General features: G+C 47.2%; 1 protein-coding gene across 5 annotated transcripts in view; it reads left to right on the top strand.

Moving 5' to 3' along the window:
* Positions 1-17,356, top strand: part of LOC110518048 — a 182,617-nt gene that overhangs the window by 152,870 nt on the left and 12,391 nt on the right. For all 5 annotated transcript variants that reach the window (XM_036956855.1, XM_036956857.1, XM_036956856.1 and 2 more), the window contains 2 exons: positions 6,632-6,769; positions 7,124-7,266. In XM_036956855.1, the coding sequence (XP_036812750.1) occupies positions 6,632-6,769; positions 7,124-7,266 (281 nt within the window). The remainder of the gene's footprint in view (positions 1-6,631; positions 6,770-7,123; positions 7,267-17,356) is intronic.

Raw genomic sequence — 17,356 nt, 5'->3', positions numbered from 1 at the left:
GACTTGACTGCTTACCTGGGGGCCTCACAGGGGGAGAGAGGTACAGTAGTGTGTTTAGATGACTGGGGGCCTCACATGGGGAGAGGGGTACAGTAGTGTGTTTAGATGACTGGGGGCCTCACAGGGGGAGAGAGGTACAGTAGTGTGTTTAGATGACTGGGGGCCTCACAGGGGTAGAGAGGTACAGTAGTGTGTTTAGATGACTGGGGGCCTCACAGGGGGAGAGAGGTACAGTAGTGTGTTTAGATGACTGGGGGCCTCACAGGGGGAGAGAGGTACAGTAGTGTGTTTAGATGACTGGGGGCCTCACAGGGGTAGAGAGGTACAGTAGTGTGTTTAGATGACTGGGGGCCTCACAGGGGGAGAGAGGTACAGTAGTGTGTTTAGATGACTGGGGGCCTCACAGGGGGAGAGAGGTAAAGTAGTGTGTTTAGATGACTGGGGGCCTCACAGGGGGAGAGAGGTACAGTAGTGTGTTTAGATGACTGGGGGCCTCACAGGGGGAGAGGGGTACAGTAGTGTGTTTAGATGACTGGGGGCTCACAGGGGGAGAGAGGTACAGTAGTGTGTTTAGATGACTGGGGGCCTCACAGGGGGAGAGAGGTACAGTAGTGTGTTTAGATGACTGGGGGCCTCACAGGGGGAGAGAGGTACAGTAGTGTGTTTAGATGACTGGGGGCCTCACAGGGGGAGAGGGGTACAGTAGTGTGTTTAGATGACTGGGGGCCTCACAGGGGGAGAGGGGTACAGTAGTGTGTTTAGATGACTGGGGGCCTCACAGGGGGAGAGAGGTACAGTAGTGTGTTTAGATGACTGGGGGCCTCACAGGGGGAGAGAGGTACAGTAGTGTGTTTAGATGTATCAGCAGTATTTACATATTTCACATATTCCTGGTATGAGTGTATCAGACGTTACGGGAATGTGGCTGGCTGGTTGGCTGCTCAGCTCTGCTCTCTCTCGGTGAGGGAGAGGAGGAAGTAGGTTGTATCCATGTATTAGACTGTGCTTGGCTGGCTTCTCACGGTGTTGGCGGCTCCACGCCACTCCACGTCTTGGTGGGTTTCCTTGTCTGTCTGCAGTCTGCGGCAGGCAAGAAATCCCAGAGGAAAGACCATTTATCGGCCATCCATTCCCTTTAACTAACACACACACACACACACACACACAAGCCGCCCAGGAGGAGAGACCAGACAGGAGGGATGGCTACTATTCAGAGGTGTGTGTCCTCATGGATAATGAAGCTAATCTCATTCTCATTAGGAGGAAGATCATATCTGGTCCATATTATGTGTTGTGTTCATGGAAACACGTTTAGCCTGGAAACAACAAGGGAAGCACCCATGCTTAATGTACACACAGTTTGGACTGGGCCATTCATTTGTTGGCCTTATTTAAATAGGATTCATCGTGTACAGTATTCAAGCCCTGCTCAGATACTTCTGTCCCACACACATCAATCCACTATTTGTAACAATATTCATTGAATATTAAAGATTTTTTTTTACCCAGGTTGACTTCCTTTCAGTCTGAGGGAACACCAATCTACTAGTCCAGGCCCAGTGACCTTGTGTGACCTTGTGTCTGAACTTGTGTTCTCCCCAGTGATAGATGATGGTGTGTATTGTAGACAGGGAGCCTGTGGGGCCTGTGAGAGGTCAATTCCCCAGACAGTCAGTTGTTATACAGAGTCTGGCTCTACACTGGTCTCTCTCTCTCTCTCTCTCCTCTATCTCTTTCTCTCTCTGACAGATTCACTCGGCTGACACCCAACGACACTCTACCTCTCCTCATCCTCTCTCCTCTATCTCTCTCTCTCTCTCTGACAGATTCACTCGGCTGACACCCAAGGACACTCTACCTCTCCTCATCCTCTCTCCCCGTTGTCCTCTTACTTCCTGGCCACTACAGTAAACTCCCTCACCTTCCCCCTGGACTCACCCTTCGCTGGCCCCTCCATTGTGACTTGTTGCCATAAATGGAACAGAGAGGACTAGGATCCACACACACACACACACACACACACACACACACACACACACACACAGCAGAAAGGAGAAAAAAGGCTACTTCAGTCCTTTACACACTCACACTGGTGTCTTGCTCCCTCAGGGCAGGAAAAACAGCACCAGACACCACTACACACACACACACACTCTCGTCTCGAAGACGTCCTCTGTGAAGTCTCCAAACATGATTAAATGCTGCAGCCGTCTGAGGACCTCCACCGCTTCAATTTAGGATAACTGATCTTAACGGCCTGCAGTAAGGATAGGATAGGGAGGGGGGGGGGGCACAATTACCATATAACCCACGATTACGGATGAATAAAATAAAATAACCGTCATAACGGTTTCTATGTTTATTTTGGCGGGGGAACGAACAGCTGGCAGGAGGGCGGAGGGAAGGATGGAGGGAACACGTCTCACATCTGCTCAACAGACTCCTGTCAGACAGGAATTGCCCACTTCCAGCTCCACGCATCACAACCTGAAGCACAAGTGCAGCACGCATGATGTGTTTGGGATATGAGTGTCCCCTACTAAAAACAAAGATTTGTCGACCGAAAGTAGTCTGTTCTTTCGACCAATCGATTGGTTGAAATGGTTAAACGTGTATTTTTCCATATATATAGAGACAGCCTATGCGTTTTAATAAATCATTGAGCTTGTCTGATGCTTTAAGCTTACGGTTTGATGCCTCAAGAGGGCGCCAGAGATCTAGATAACCAGAAAGAAATAAACACTTAACCTGACCTAACTCCTCCCTCTCCTGCTGACTTTCTCAGATTCTGCCATTATCCTCCTGAAATTGCCCGTAATTGGATACATGAGGAGTTGGCACCCTTTCTCATGTTGAATGCCAATCTGTCTTATCAGTTCTACCGATCTGCGTGTTTGTTATGGTTCAGATGCACATTTTCGTAAAAGTTTAATTTAATTTATAATAGTCTTCATATCTCAATCATTGTCATGTGGTTAATCAACCTTCTATCCAAATCTAAATGAAAATGATACAAACCTAAAAAGTTAATTATATTGCCAACTATGTTAAAATAGCCTACATAAAGCCAACAAATAAAAACATTTATTTATTTATTTATTTCACCTTTATTTAACCAGGTAGGCTAGTTGAGAACAAGTTCTCATTTGCAACTGCGACCTGACCAAGATAAAGCATAGCAGTTTGAACAGACAACACAGAGTTACACATGGAGTAAACAATTAATAAGTCAATAACACAGTAGAAAAAAAGAGAGTCTATATACATTGTGTGCAAAAGGCATGAGGAGGTAGGCGAATAATTACAATTTAGCAGATTAACAACACTGGAGTGATAAATGATCAGATGGTCATGTACAGGTAGAGATATTGGTGTGCAAAAGAGCAGAAAAGTAAATAAATATAAACAGTATGGGGATGAGGTAGGTAAAATTGGGTGGGCTATTTACCGATAGACTATGTACAGCTGCAGCGATCGGTTAGCTGCTCATCCTGCAGGTAGAAAATCTACTACAAATCACGTTGGCTACACATGTAGCCAATGAACTTGAAACATTGTATAAACTATTAAGTTGGATCCAGCACTAGTGAACTTTCAGCGTTGTATAAAATATTCTGGGCCCTCAGTTTCCCCAGCAGTGAGCTCAGGACAGACACAGCTGTAGGCTATTTGCACATAAGAAGCCGTGCTTGACTTGGGCAGGAGCTCACCAGAGCTGAGTACCGCCACCTCACACTGCTGTTATTACTCTTATAGAATATTAACTCACAGGTATTGTGGTGCTCAAGCACCTAAATACAAACGGTACCAGAACCCAAAATGAGTTCCGGCACCTAATTCAGTCCAAGTTCAGCACTGATAAGAAGTAATCAGGTAGGCCTATTTTATGACATTTCCACTGGATCAGAGCATGACATTTTTCCCTTTCACGCTGAGTGGTTATCGAAAGGGAGAGGGCTTGACATATTTTTCAGGTAGCCTATAGGCCTAGTTATATTTCTGTGTCCTTACTCAACACTGACAGGAGCGATCGAAACAAAAGACAATGACTAAATTGACAACTTGTAAATGGAATGAAATGAACCAAAAGTTTTTCTCACAAGTGTAGAATAGGTTGTGCACCTCTGCAAACAGGGAGTCCACTCCTACAATGAGAACGGGAAGACTGGAACAATATTGAAAGCATTAAAATAATTACCATAAAATAAATTTGACATTTTTACCCCTTTTTCTCCCCAATTTTGAGGTATCAAATTGGTAGTAACAGTCTTGTCTCAACACTGCAACTCCCGTACGGCCTCGGGAGAGGCGCCGGTCGAGAGCCAAGCGTCCTCCGAAACACGACCCTGCCAAGCCACACTGCTTCTTGACACACAGCTCGCTTAACCCAGAAGCCAGCTTCACCAACGTGTCAGACGAAACACCGTATAACTGGCGACCGCGTCAGCGCGCATGTGCCCGGCCCGCCACAAGGAATCGATAGCGCGATGAGACAAGGACATCCCGGCTGGCCAAACCCTCCTCTAAACCGGACGACACTGGGCCAATTGTGCGTCGCCTCATGAGTCTCCTGGTTGCGTCCGACTGCAACACAGCCCGGGATCAAACCCGGATCTGTAGTGACTTAGACCACTGGACCACTCAGGAGGCAGTAGATCGAAATTATATGAATGAAGGGTAAATGTACTGCTGGTGATACACAGTATGTCATGGAGAAGTGATTTACACTAACAATCAAATGCTAACAAGTCACAGAATGAAGTTGTTAGGAGAGAGGTGCATGGTCCATCAGACTGTATTGGCCATGCAGCATTCACAGTGATCTGGCCTCAGCACCAGTCATACTTCTTGTGCATCACAGAGCAGTGCAGAGCTGTTGTCAAGGAAGTGAGTTTGTGTTTATACAGGATGTACCGCCCCCAACTACTGTCAATGTGGAGCTCTACAGAGCCCTCCGTATTGTTCCAACGTTTGGGAGGGGCATGGTGATGTGGTACAGTGCTGGATTTAACCTCTGCATGCCTCTGGAGGCTCCACAATTGCATCACACCCTGCATATGGAGACTCCCACCACGTTTTCGGATCAAGCATAAATGGGCTTTTAGTCCAGGCCTCCTGCAATGGATTAGTTCACTGAAATGGGCGCAGATGTATATGTTTTATATATAAAACAATCTTGGTCGACCAACAGCCTAACGACCAAACAATTGACCAGTCGACTAATTGGGGCCCTAGTTTGGTAATATGATGGACTGTTGTAATATGTCCCTGTACACTTTAACACTGCTGCTGACCCTGTGAAAAGACACAGACCTCTAGTAGAGGATCATGTTTAGAAACAGATCATCTATTAACTGTCTGAAGAAGATGTTCCTCTGACACTATCTAACGTTCAGACAGATGGACTGCTCCAGGAGAAACTGGCCTTATGATGAACTCTCTCTCTCTTTAGCCTGAGGATATTCTGTGGTGATAAGAATGGCTGGGCTGTAGTAGCTGTAATAGACAGGGTTGTAAGGGAATCGGGAGGATGTCTGGGACATTGAGACTAGCATGTTAGAGAGGGAGGACTGTGACCCTAGGGCCTACGGTCCAGAGACAGACAGGAGGGGGGTTTGTGGTTCTCTGTGGCTCTGAAGCTGCTATAAAACCTCTGTTCTTTCCTTCCTTCCTTCCAGCAGATGTACTCAGATCTGTGGGAACAAAGTGAGACAGTGAAGGAGACCGGGATGCACTTCTAGCTATTCAACAGGGCTTGTTACTACTGGGTGACAGCTGTACTGTGTAAAACAGGTTAGCTAGCACTACCAGCTCTTTGAATGGCTGCTCTCTGTGTCTCAGAATAGGAATAGCTACAACTGTCGGATCTAGAAGCACAAGCATTTCACTACACTGCATTTCACTAGGGGTTGGACATCAGTCCTCGGGTGAACAAGTACTGTACATATTCAGTTCAACTGACTTGAACGTCTTTGTCTGGACCTCAACACTCCAGTGGACTGGTCTTTCTGACTGGTCTTTTCTGACTGGTCTTTCTGACTGGTCTTTTCTGACTGGTCTTTCTGACTGGTCTTTCTGACTGGTCTTTCTGACTGGTCTTTCTGACTGGTCTTTCTGACGATTTACTGACTGATCTTTCTGACTGGTCTTACTGACGGTTTACTGACTGGTCTTACTGACTGGTCTTCTGACTGGTCTTACTGACTGTTTACTGACTGGTATTCTGACTGTTTACTGACTGGTCTTTGACTGGTCTTACTGACCGTTTTACTGACTGGTCTTACTGACCGGTCTTACTGACTGGTCTTCTGACTGTTTTACTGACCGTTTTACTGACTGGTCTTACTGACTGGTCTTACTGACCGGTCTTACTGACCGGTCTTACTGACTGGTCTTACTGACTGGTCTTACTGACTGGTCTTCTGACCGGTCTTACTGACTGGTCTTCTGACTGTTTTACTGACCGTTTTACTGACTGGTCTTACTGACTGGTCTTACTGACTGGTCTTCTGACCGGTCTTACTGACTGGTCTTCTGACTGTTTTACTGACCGTTTTACTGACTGGTCTTACTGACTGGTCTTACTGACCGTTTTACTGACTGTTTTACTGTGCTCTACTATGTGTTCTAGGTAAAGAGAACGTACAGCCACGGGACGTACCGGGCAGGTGCCATGCGTCAGATCAGTCTAGTGGGGGCAGTGGACGAGGAGGTGGGGGATTACTTCCCAGAGTTCATCTCTATGCTGGAGGAGTCGCCCTTCCTAGAGGTGAGTAGCCCTGACACAGAATAATGATATAGATCCATCATTTTATAGATAATATCAATCTATAGGTAATACGTTGGATTTAGTCATTTTCGCTAAGTTTCAAAAATGTTTTAGTTCTGGCCACATTGTTTAGGGAGAATTCAACTCATTGGATCTATAAACAAAGGAAAGTTGCCCTCTAGTGGTTGAGAAGGGTAATTATGGTTTTCAACAACAACAAAAAAAACATTGGTTTTGATGGATGTCTGAAAGATTAGAGTTCCTCTTTCCTGTTCCAGTTTGTTTTCTCACACACCTCTATCCATCATTCTACTCCTCCCTCATTGTAACTCTGGCGTACCCTTCTCCCTCCAGCGGACGCTACCGTGGGGTACGTTCTCCAGTCTGAAGCTGAAGAGTCCAACAGAGAGTGATGACGGGCCCATCATGTGGGTACGACCTGGGGAACAGATGATCCCTGTTGCTGACATACCAAAGTCTCCCTACATAAGGAGAAGGTGAGGGTTCACAGGTAGTAGGTCCTACTTTCACACAGAGATGCAAATGTCTGTTTTTTTTTTACAGGATCCTACTTCAAAAGGAAACTACTCAGGGTCTTAAATGGGTAGATTATGTTCTATTCTCCTCACGGGGACCTAAAATGTATTTCCATTCAACATCCTATTTTCCCTAACCTCTAATTGTAACCCTAACTAACCCCTACATTTAAAATAGTCTTTAAAAAAAAATATATATATATATATTTCACCTTTTATTTAAACAGGTAGGCTAGTTGAGAACAAGTTCTCATTTACAACTGCGACCTAGCCAAGATAAAGCATAGCAGTGCGACACAAACAACAACAGAGTTACACATGGAATAAACAAACGTTCAGTCAATAACACAATAGAGAAAAAGTCTATATACAGTGTGTACAAATGAGGTAAGATAAGGGAGGTAAGCCAATAAATAGACCATAGTGGTGAAATATTTACAATATAGCAATTAAACACTGGAGTGATAGATGTGCAGAAGATGAATGTGCAAGTAGAGATACTTTGGTGCAAAGGAGCTAAATAAATAAATACCAGTATGGGGATGAGGTAGCTGGATGGGCTATTTACAGATGGAAACCAGACTCGGAAACCAGATTGCATAGCGGAGAACGTACGGTGGGATTCTAAATGGTCGGTGATCTGTTTGTTAACTTGGCTTTCGAAGACCTTAGAAAGACAGGGTAGGATAGATATAGGTCTGTAACAGTTTGGGTCTAGAGTGTCTCCCCCTTTGAAGAGGGGGATGACCGCGGCAGCTTTCCAATCTTTGGGAATCTCAGACGATACGACAGAGAGGTTGAACAGGCTAGTAATAGGGGTAGCAACAATTTCGGCTGATGATTTTAGAAAGAGAGGGTTGATGCTGTGTTGATATTGGCTTTGGCTTAAGTGTCTGTTCTTCTTAAAAGAGAAGCTGATTTTCCACACTACACACGTGCAGAATGTACTTCACTCTGTCCAGCAATTAGCTATTTCTTTTCATCCTCCTCACTTTTTCCTTAATGTCCTGACTGTAATGTTGCTTTCCATAAACATGAGGTCTGCATCCCAAATCATACCCTATTCCCTATACAGTGCACTACTTTCAACCCGGCCAGGGCCCTGTAGGGCACTATGGAGAATTGGTTGTCATTTGGGACGCAGCAGAAAGGAGTCTTGCTATCATCTCTGAACCTCTCATCTTCTCAGGATGAGGTGATTAGCTCATCTCTGAACCTCTCATCTTCTCAGGATGAGGTGATTAGCTCATCTCTGAACCTCTCATCTTCTCGGGATGAGGTGATTAGCTCATCTCTGAACCTCTCATCTTCTCAGGATGAGGTGATTAGCTCATCTCTGAACCTCTCTTCTTCTCAGGATGAGGTGATTAGTTCATCTCTGAACCTCTCTTCTTCTCAGGATGAGGTGATTAGCTCATCTCTGAACCTCTCGTCTTCTCAGGATGAGGGGATTAGCTCATCTCTGAACCTCTCATCTTCTCAGGATGAGGTGATTAGCTCATGTCTGAACCTCTCAACTTCTCAGGATGAGGTGATTAGCTCATCTCTGAACCGCTCATCTTCTCAGGATGAGGTGATTAGCTCATCTTATCAGGATGAGGTGATTAGCTCATCTCTGAACCGCTCAGCATCTCAGGATGAGGCCATGAGCTCATCTCTGTGCTTAGTTTATCATCATGATGTCATTGTAGGCTACCGCCGTAGCAAATCAATTCTGCTTAGAAAGAGGAGAGGGAGACGAAAATAGGAGAGGGAGACGAGCCTAGATGAGATCATCGCCATGTTAAACAATGCTACAGCAGACGACAGGCTAGTCGACAAGCCCCCGCTGTGAGATGCTTCTCATTGTAACACTACACACACACAGAGACACACACACAGAGACACACACACACACAGAGACACACACACACAGAGACACACACACACAGAGACACACACACACAGAGACACACACACAGAGACACACACACACAGAGACACACACACACAGAGACACACACACACAGAGACACACACACACAGAGACACACACACACAGAGACACACACACACAGAGACACACACACACAGAGACACACACACACAGAGACACACACACACAGAGACACACACACACAGAGACACACACACACACACACACACACAGAGACACACACACACAGAGACACACACACAGAGACACACAGAGACACACACACACACACACACACACACAGACACACACAGAGAGACACAGACACACACAGAGAGAGACACACACACACACAGACACATACACACACACAGAGACACACACACACACACAGACACACACAGAGACACACAGAGAGACACACACACAGAGAGACACACAGAGACACACACACACACACACAGACACACACAGAGAGACACACAGACACACACACACACACACACACACACACACACACAGAGAGACACACATACAGAGACACACATACAGAGACACACACACATAGAGAGACACACAGACACACACACATACAGAGACACACACACAGAGACACACACACAGAGACACACACACAGAGACACACACACAGAGACACACACACACACACACACACACACACACAGAGACACACACACACACAGAGACACACACACACACAGAGACACACACACACAGAGACACACACACACACAGACACACACACAGAGACACTCACACACAGAGACACTCACACACAGAGACACTCACACACAGAGACACTCACACACAGAGACACTCACACACAGAGACACTCACACACAGAGACACTCACACACAGAGACACTCACACACACAGAGACACACACAGAGAGACTCCCCCACGTCGTCCCGTCTCTCATGTCATTTTATTCTCAACCATCCCTGCAGTTCAGCATTCCAACAACACTGCTGCTCCCAACTGCTGAGCTATTTATCTATTTCACTCCCTTATCCATCTTCTTGACGTTTATTCCTAGTGGAACGGACAGGGAGGTGTCATTTCATCCTGATAATATTAGCATCGCAGCTTGATTTAAAGAGCGAAGAATCCTATAGAAAACAACCAATGTGTCATCGTTATGAGTCAGAAACATGTATTCTAGTGTCATTTTGGTCATGAAGTCAGTCTGGTGTAAAATGGAGTTTGGAACATCTGCGCGTCACACCGGGTAAATGAAGGTTGGGGTGTCCAACAGCTGTGGGGATTGCTCTCGATCCAATAGCATAGACAGTGAGACAGACCTGCCCAGCAGCTCCTACTGTTTTACTTGAGAAATACTGCATCAAACACCTTTGATGGATGAAAAATTGTGCATCTAAAACATCCTCGGCCAAAATGTAAAAATGAATTACAGATTTCTGGGGACGTTGAGGAAATTAAATGGGCTTCCTACAGTGTCTCATGAGGGACAAACACCATTAACCAAAAGTGGAAATCGGTCAGGAGACACACCTCTGAGACTGAAATCTCATTTTTCTAATCAGTAACAGAAAAAAACATGTGCCAATCGGCGTGTTCATTGGCTCTTTAAGAGCCTCCCATGTCACTTCCTTGACAGAGACAACAGCATAGTGAGCTGAAGCTGAATAGCACCAAGGTTACCAACTCGTGTTGTTCTTAGCTTTCCTGAGGTGATACTCTTAGCTTAAAGCAACAACGTTACTCCTACATTTTAAGACGAGGACAACTAAAGCCCGTTGGTCGGAGCCCGTTACCCATTACTCGTGCCCCGTTACCTGTTATTCGGAGCCCTTTACCTGTTAGTCGGAGCCCGTTAGTCGGGGCCCGTTACCCGTTAGTCGGGGCCCGTTGCCCGTTAGTCGGGGCCCGTTACCCGTTAGTCGGGGGCCCGTTACCCGTTAGTCGGAGCCTGTTAGCCGGGGCCCGTTACCCGTTAGTCGGAGCCTGTTAGTCGGGGCCCGTTACCCGTTAATCGGAGCCTGTTACCCGTTAGTTGGAGCCTGTTAGTCGGGGCCCGTTACCCGTTAGTCGGAGCCTGTTACCCGTTAGTTGGAGCCTGTTAGTCGGGGCCCGTTACCCGTTAGTCGGAGCCTGTTAGTCGGGGCCCGTTACCAGTTAGTCAGAGCCCGTTACCAGTTAGTCGGAGCCCGTTACCTGTTAGTCGGAGCCTGTTAGTCGGGGCCCGTTACCAGTTAGTCAGAGCCCGTTACCAGTTAGTCGGAGCCCGTTACCTGTTAGTCGGAGCCTGTTAGTCGGGGCCTGTTACCCGTTAGTCGGAGCCCGCTCGCCCGCTAGTCGGAGCCCGTTAGCCGGGGCCCGTTACCCATTAGTCGGAGCCTGTTAGTCGGGGCCCGTTAGTCGGAGCCTGTTAGTCGGAGCCTGTTACCCATTAGTCGGAGCCTGTTACCCGTTAGTTGGAGCCTGTTAGTCGGGGTCTGTTAGTCGGGGCCCGTTACCCGTTAGTCGGAGCCCGCTCGCCCATTAGTCGGAGCCCGTTACCCGTTAGTCGGAGCCTGTTAGTCGGGGCCAGTTACCCATTAGTCGGAGCCTGTTAGTCGGGGCCCGTTACCCGTTAGTCGGAACCTGTTAGTCAGAGCCTGTTAGTCGGGGCCCATTACCTGTTAGTCGGAGCCTGTTAGTCGGGGCCTGTTACCAGTTAGTCGGAGCCTGTTAGTCGGGGCCCGTTACCAGTTAGTCAGAGCCTGTTAGTCGGGGCCCGTTACCCGTTAGTCGGAGCCCATTACCTGTTAGTCAGACCCCGTTAGTCGGAGCCTGTTAGTCGGGGCCCGTTACCAGTTAGTCGGAGCCTGTTAGTCGGGGCCCGTTACCAGTTAGTCAGAGCCTGTTAGTCAGGGCCCGTTACCCGTTAGTCGGAGCCCGTTATCCGTTAGTCGGAGTCTGTTAGTCGGAGCCCGTTACCCGTTAGTCGGAGCCTGTTAGTCAGAGCCCGTTACCCGTTAGTCGGAGCCCGTTACCCGTTAGTCGGAGCCCGTTACCCGTTAGTCGGAGCCCGCTTGCCCGTTAGTCGGAGCCCGTTGACCGTTACCCGTTAGTCGGAGCCAGTTACCCGTTAGTCGGAGCCCGCGCGCCCGTTACCCGTTAGTCTGCATTTCACTGTACTATTTACACCTGCTGTATCCTTTTTTACATCTGGTCGAAAGATGTGCACTATCTAGGGTGCTATTTGGGATACAGGCTAAACTATTTATCGATTATTCAAAATATTTTATAGGAGCTGTCTTTTTTTGTCTTTTTTGGTGGGTATTTTTTTCCTTGTCTTCATTCACACACAAAAAAATATATATCGTAGTCCCGTCGTAGTCCCGTCGTAGTCCCGTTGTAGTCCCGTCGTAGTCCCGTAATACCATTGACAGCTGTTACAAATAACAATCCTACAGTAGGGAAATGGGAGCTAAAGGTTCATGGTCCCCCAGACTACCTGCCTGAACACCCCGCCTTCTTCACTGTTGCCTAGGGTGGGATTTACAAGACTACAGGCTGTCAGGAACACATGTCAGACCTGATGGCTGGATCTCTCTCTCTCACACACACACACACACACACACACACACACACACACACACACACACACACACACACACACACGCACACACACGCACACTGTGTTCTGGCTGCATGACGGCATCCTGTAAAATGGATGATTTATTTATAGGATGAGTCTTCATGCTCAGGGAATCCTCAGGGATATTTTATAGGACACAGGAACACATGGTTTATGGATCATACTGTACACAGACATGGGAACTGTGAAAGACCGATACAGACATGGATCATACTGTACACAGGCATGGAACTGTGAAAGACCGAGACAGACATGGAGACCTTGACTGAAGAGAAGGCCTCTTTTACAGCTGTTCCCAGGAAGATAGATTAATATATATATATATAGCCACTTGACCATGTAGTGGAAAAATAACACTTCACTTTCTGACCCAAAACAGCCATAGCAGATTTCTGTGAGTAAATTACTGAGTTTTCACTCTGTCTGCCTTCTCAGTTTCCACCCTCACCTTGCCATGTAATAAGTCTCACTAAGTTGACTTCGTCACCTTCACTAGTACCTCACTGTCTGTCCCCATAGATACTGTAGTATAGTGACTAGTACCTCACTGTCTGTCCTCATAGATACTGTAGTATAGTGACTAGTACCTCACTGTCTGTCCTCATAGATACTGTAGTATAGTGACTAGTACCTCACTGTCTGTCCTCATAGATACTGTAGTATAGTGACTAGAACCTCACTGTCTGTCCTCATAGATACTGTAGTACAGTGACTAGTACCTCACTGTCTGTCCCCATAGATACTGTAGTATAGTGACTAGTACCTCACTGTCTGTCCTCATAGATACTGTAGGACAGTGACTAGTACCTCACTGTCTGTCCTCATAGATACTGTAGTATAGTGGCTAGTACCTCACTGTCTGTCCTCATAGATACTGTAGTACAGTGACTAGTACCTCACTGTCTGTCTCCATAGATACTGTAGTATAGTGGCTAGTACCTCACTGTCTGTCCTTATAGATACTGTAGTATAGTGACTAGTACCTCACTGTCTGTCCTCATAGATACTGTAGTACAGTGACTAGTACCGCACTGTCTGTCCTCATAGATACTGTAGTACAGTGACTAGTACTTCACTGTCTGTCCTCATAGATACTGTAGTATAGTGACTAGTACCTCACTGTCTGTCCACATAGATAGTATAGTATAGTGACTAGTACCTCACTGTCTGTCCTCAGATACTGTAGTGTAGTGACTAGTACTTCACTGTCTGTCCTCATAGATACTGTAGTATAGTGACTAGTACTTCACTGTCTGTCCTCATAGATGGGGCGGCAGGTAGCATAGTGGTTAGAGCGTTGGACTTGTACCCGAAAGGTTGCAAGATCTAAATCCCCGAGCTGACAAGGTAAAAGTCTGTTGTTCTGCCCCTGAACAAGGCAGTTAACCCACTGTTCCCCTGAACAAGGCAGTTAACCCACTGTTCCCCTGAACAAGGCAGTTAACCCACTGTTCCCCTGAACAAGGTAGTTTAACCCACTGTTCCCCTGACTTCGTCACCTTCACTAGTACCTCACTGTCTGTCCCCATAGATACTGTAGTATAGTGACTAGTACCTCACTGTCTGTCCTCATAGATACTGTAGTATAGTGACTAGTACCTCACTGTCTGTCCTCATAGATACTGTAGTATAGTGACTAGTACCTCACTGTCTGTCCTCATAGATACTGTAGTATAGTGACTAGAACCTCACTGTCTGTCCTCATAGATACTGTAGTACAGTGACTAGTACCGCACTGTCTGTCCTCATAGATACTGTAGTACAGTGACTAGTACTTCACTGTCTGTCCTCATAGATACTGTAGTATAGTGACTAGTACCTCACTGTCTGTCCACATAGATAGTATAGTATAGTGACTAGTACCTCACTGTCTGTCCTCATAGATACTGTAGTGTAGTGACTAGTACTTCACTGTCTGTCCTCATAGATACTGTAGTATAGTGACTAGTACTTCACTGTCTGTCCTCATAGATGGGGCGGCAGGTAGCATAGTGGTTAGAGCGTTGGACTTGTACCCGAAAGGTTGCAAGATCTAAATCCCCGAGCTGACAAGGTAAAAGTCTGTTGTTCTGCCCCTGAACAAGGCAGTTAACCCACTGTTCCCCTGAACAAGGCTGTTAACCCACTGTTCCCCTGAACAAGGCAGTTAACCCACTGTTCCCCTGAACAAGGTAGTTTAACCCACTGTTCCCCTGAACAAGGCAGTTAACCCACTGTTCCCCTGAACAAGGCTGTTAACCCACTGTTCCCCTGAACAAGGCAGTTAACCCACTGTTCCCCTGAACGAGGCAGTTAACCCACTGTTCCCCTGAACAAGGCAGTTAAACCCACTGTTCCCCTGAACAAGGCAGTTAACCCACTGTTCCCCTGAACAAGGCAGTTAACCCACTGTTCCCCTGAACAAGGCAGTTAACCCACTGTTCCCCTGAACAAGGCAGTTAACCCACTGTTCCCCTGAACAAGGCAGTTAACCCACTGTTCCCCTGAACAAGGCAGTTAACCCACTGTTCCCCTGAACAAGGCAGTTTAACCCACTGTTCCCCTGAACAAGGCAGTTAACCCACTGTTCCCCTGAACAAGGCAGTTAACCCACTGTTCCTCTGAACAAGGCAGTTTAACCCACTGTTCCCCTGAACAAGGCAGTTAACCCACTGTTCCCCTGAACAAGGCAGTTATCCCACTGTTCCCCTGAACAAGGCAGTTAACCCACTGTTCCCCTGAACAAGGCAGTTAACCCACTGTTCCCCTGAACAAGGCAGTTAACCCACTGTTCCCCTGAACAAGGCAGTTAACCCACTGTTCCCCTGAACAAGGCTGTTAACCCACTGTTCCCCTGAACAAGGCAGTTTAACCCACTGTTCCCCTGAACAAGGCAGTTTAACCCACTGTTCCCCTGAACAAGGCAGTTAACCCACTGTTCCCCTGAACAAGACAGTTAACCCACTGTTCCCCTGAACAAGGCAGTTTAACCCACTGTTCCCCTGAACAAGGCAGTTAACCCACTGTTCCCCTGAACAAGACAGTTAACCCACTGTTCCCCTGAACAAGGCAGTTTAACCCACTGTTCCCCTGAACAAGGCAGTTAACCCACTGTTCCCCTGAACAAGGCAGTTAACCCACTGTTCCCCTGAACAAGGCAGTTAACCCACTGTTCCCCTGAACAAGGCAGTTAACCCACTGTTCCCCTGAACAAGACAGTTAACCCACTGTTCCCCTGAACAAGGCAGTTTAACCCACTGTTCCCCTGAACAAGGCAGTTTAACCCACTGTTCCCCTGAACAAGGCAGTTAACCCACTGTTCCCCTGAACAAGGCAGTTAACCCACTGTTCCCCTGAACAAGGCAGTTTAACCCACTGTTCCCCTGAACAAGGCAGTTAACCCACTGTTCCCCTGAACAAGGCAGTTAACCCACTGTTCCCCTGAACAAGGCAGTTAACCCACTGTTCCCCTGAACAAGACAGTTAACCCACTGTTCCCCTGAACAAGGCAGTTTAACCCACTGTTCCCCTGAACAAGGCAGTTAACCCACTGTTCCCCTGAACAAGGCAGTTAACCCACTGTTCCCCTGAACAAGGCAGTTAACCCACTGTTCCCCTGAACAAGGCAGTTAACCCACTGTTCCCCTGAACAAGGCAGTTTAACCCACTGTTCCCCTGAACAAGGCAGTTAACCCACTGTTCCTCTGAACAAGGCAGTTAACCCACTGTTCCCATGAACAAGGCAGTTAACCCACTGTTCCCCTGAACAAGGCAGTTAACCCACTGTTCCTCTGAACAAGGCAGTTAACCCACTGTTCCCCTGAACAAGGCAGTTAACCCACTGTTCCCCTGAACAAGGCAGTTAACCCACTGTTCCCCTGAACAAGGCAGTTTAACCCACTGTTCCCCAGTAGGCCGTCATTGTAAACAAGAATTAGTTCTTAACTGACTTGCCTGGTTAAATAAAATAAATAGATACTGTAGTACAGAGACTACTCTCTCTCCTGACTCGAACAGTATGACCAAATAGCCGTGGCCAATCGCTTCAGCCACAGGAGCCCCCTCCCTCTTCCTCCCTCTTCCTCCGTCCCTCTCTATCTCCTTCCCTCCCCCTCCGTCCCTCTCTATCTCCTTCCCTCCCCCTCTTCTCCCTCCCCAGAGTGCTGTTTGTTTCTCCTGTTGAAACCTTTTCTCTGGGTCTCAGCTTTACATGTATTACTTCATCCAGGCAGGCAGAAGTCCTGTCCTACTTCTGCATACTAAACAGTGCTCGGGTTACATCACAAATGGCACACTAACCCCTATACAGTACACTACTGTAGGGCACGATATAGGGAATATGGTGTGATTTGGGACACAGGCACTATCTCCTCGTTGGTTGTTTCACCCCGTGATGTTCTCTAGTGTAATGAATGTTAAATGTGAAGATGTACTCACACTGCCTTTACACTGGCTGTGTTACCCCTCTCTCTGCCTTTACACTGGCTGTGTTACCCCTCTCTGACTAAACACTGGCTGTGTTACCCCTCTC

The sequence above is a fragment of the Oncorhynchus mykiss genome, chromosome 21 (genome assembly GCF_013265735.2).
Source record: "Oncorhynchus mykiss isolate Arlee chromosome 21, USDA_OmykA_1.1, whole genome shotgun sequence".
NCBI classification, from domain to species: domain Eukaryota; kingdom Metazoa; phylum Chordata; class Actinopteri; order Salmoniformes; family Salmonidae; genus Oncorhynchus; species Oncorhynchus mykiss.
The sequence above is the reverse complement of the archived record's forward strand: the minus strand, read 5'-3'. Positions and strand labels throughout refer to the sequence as shown.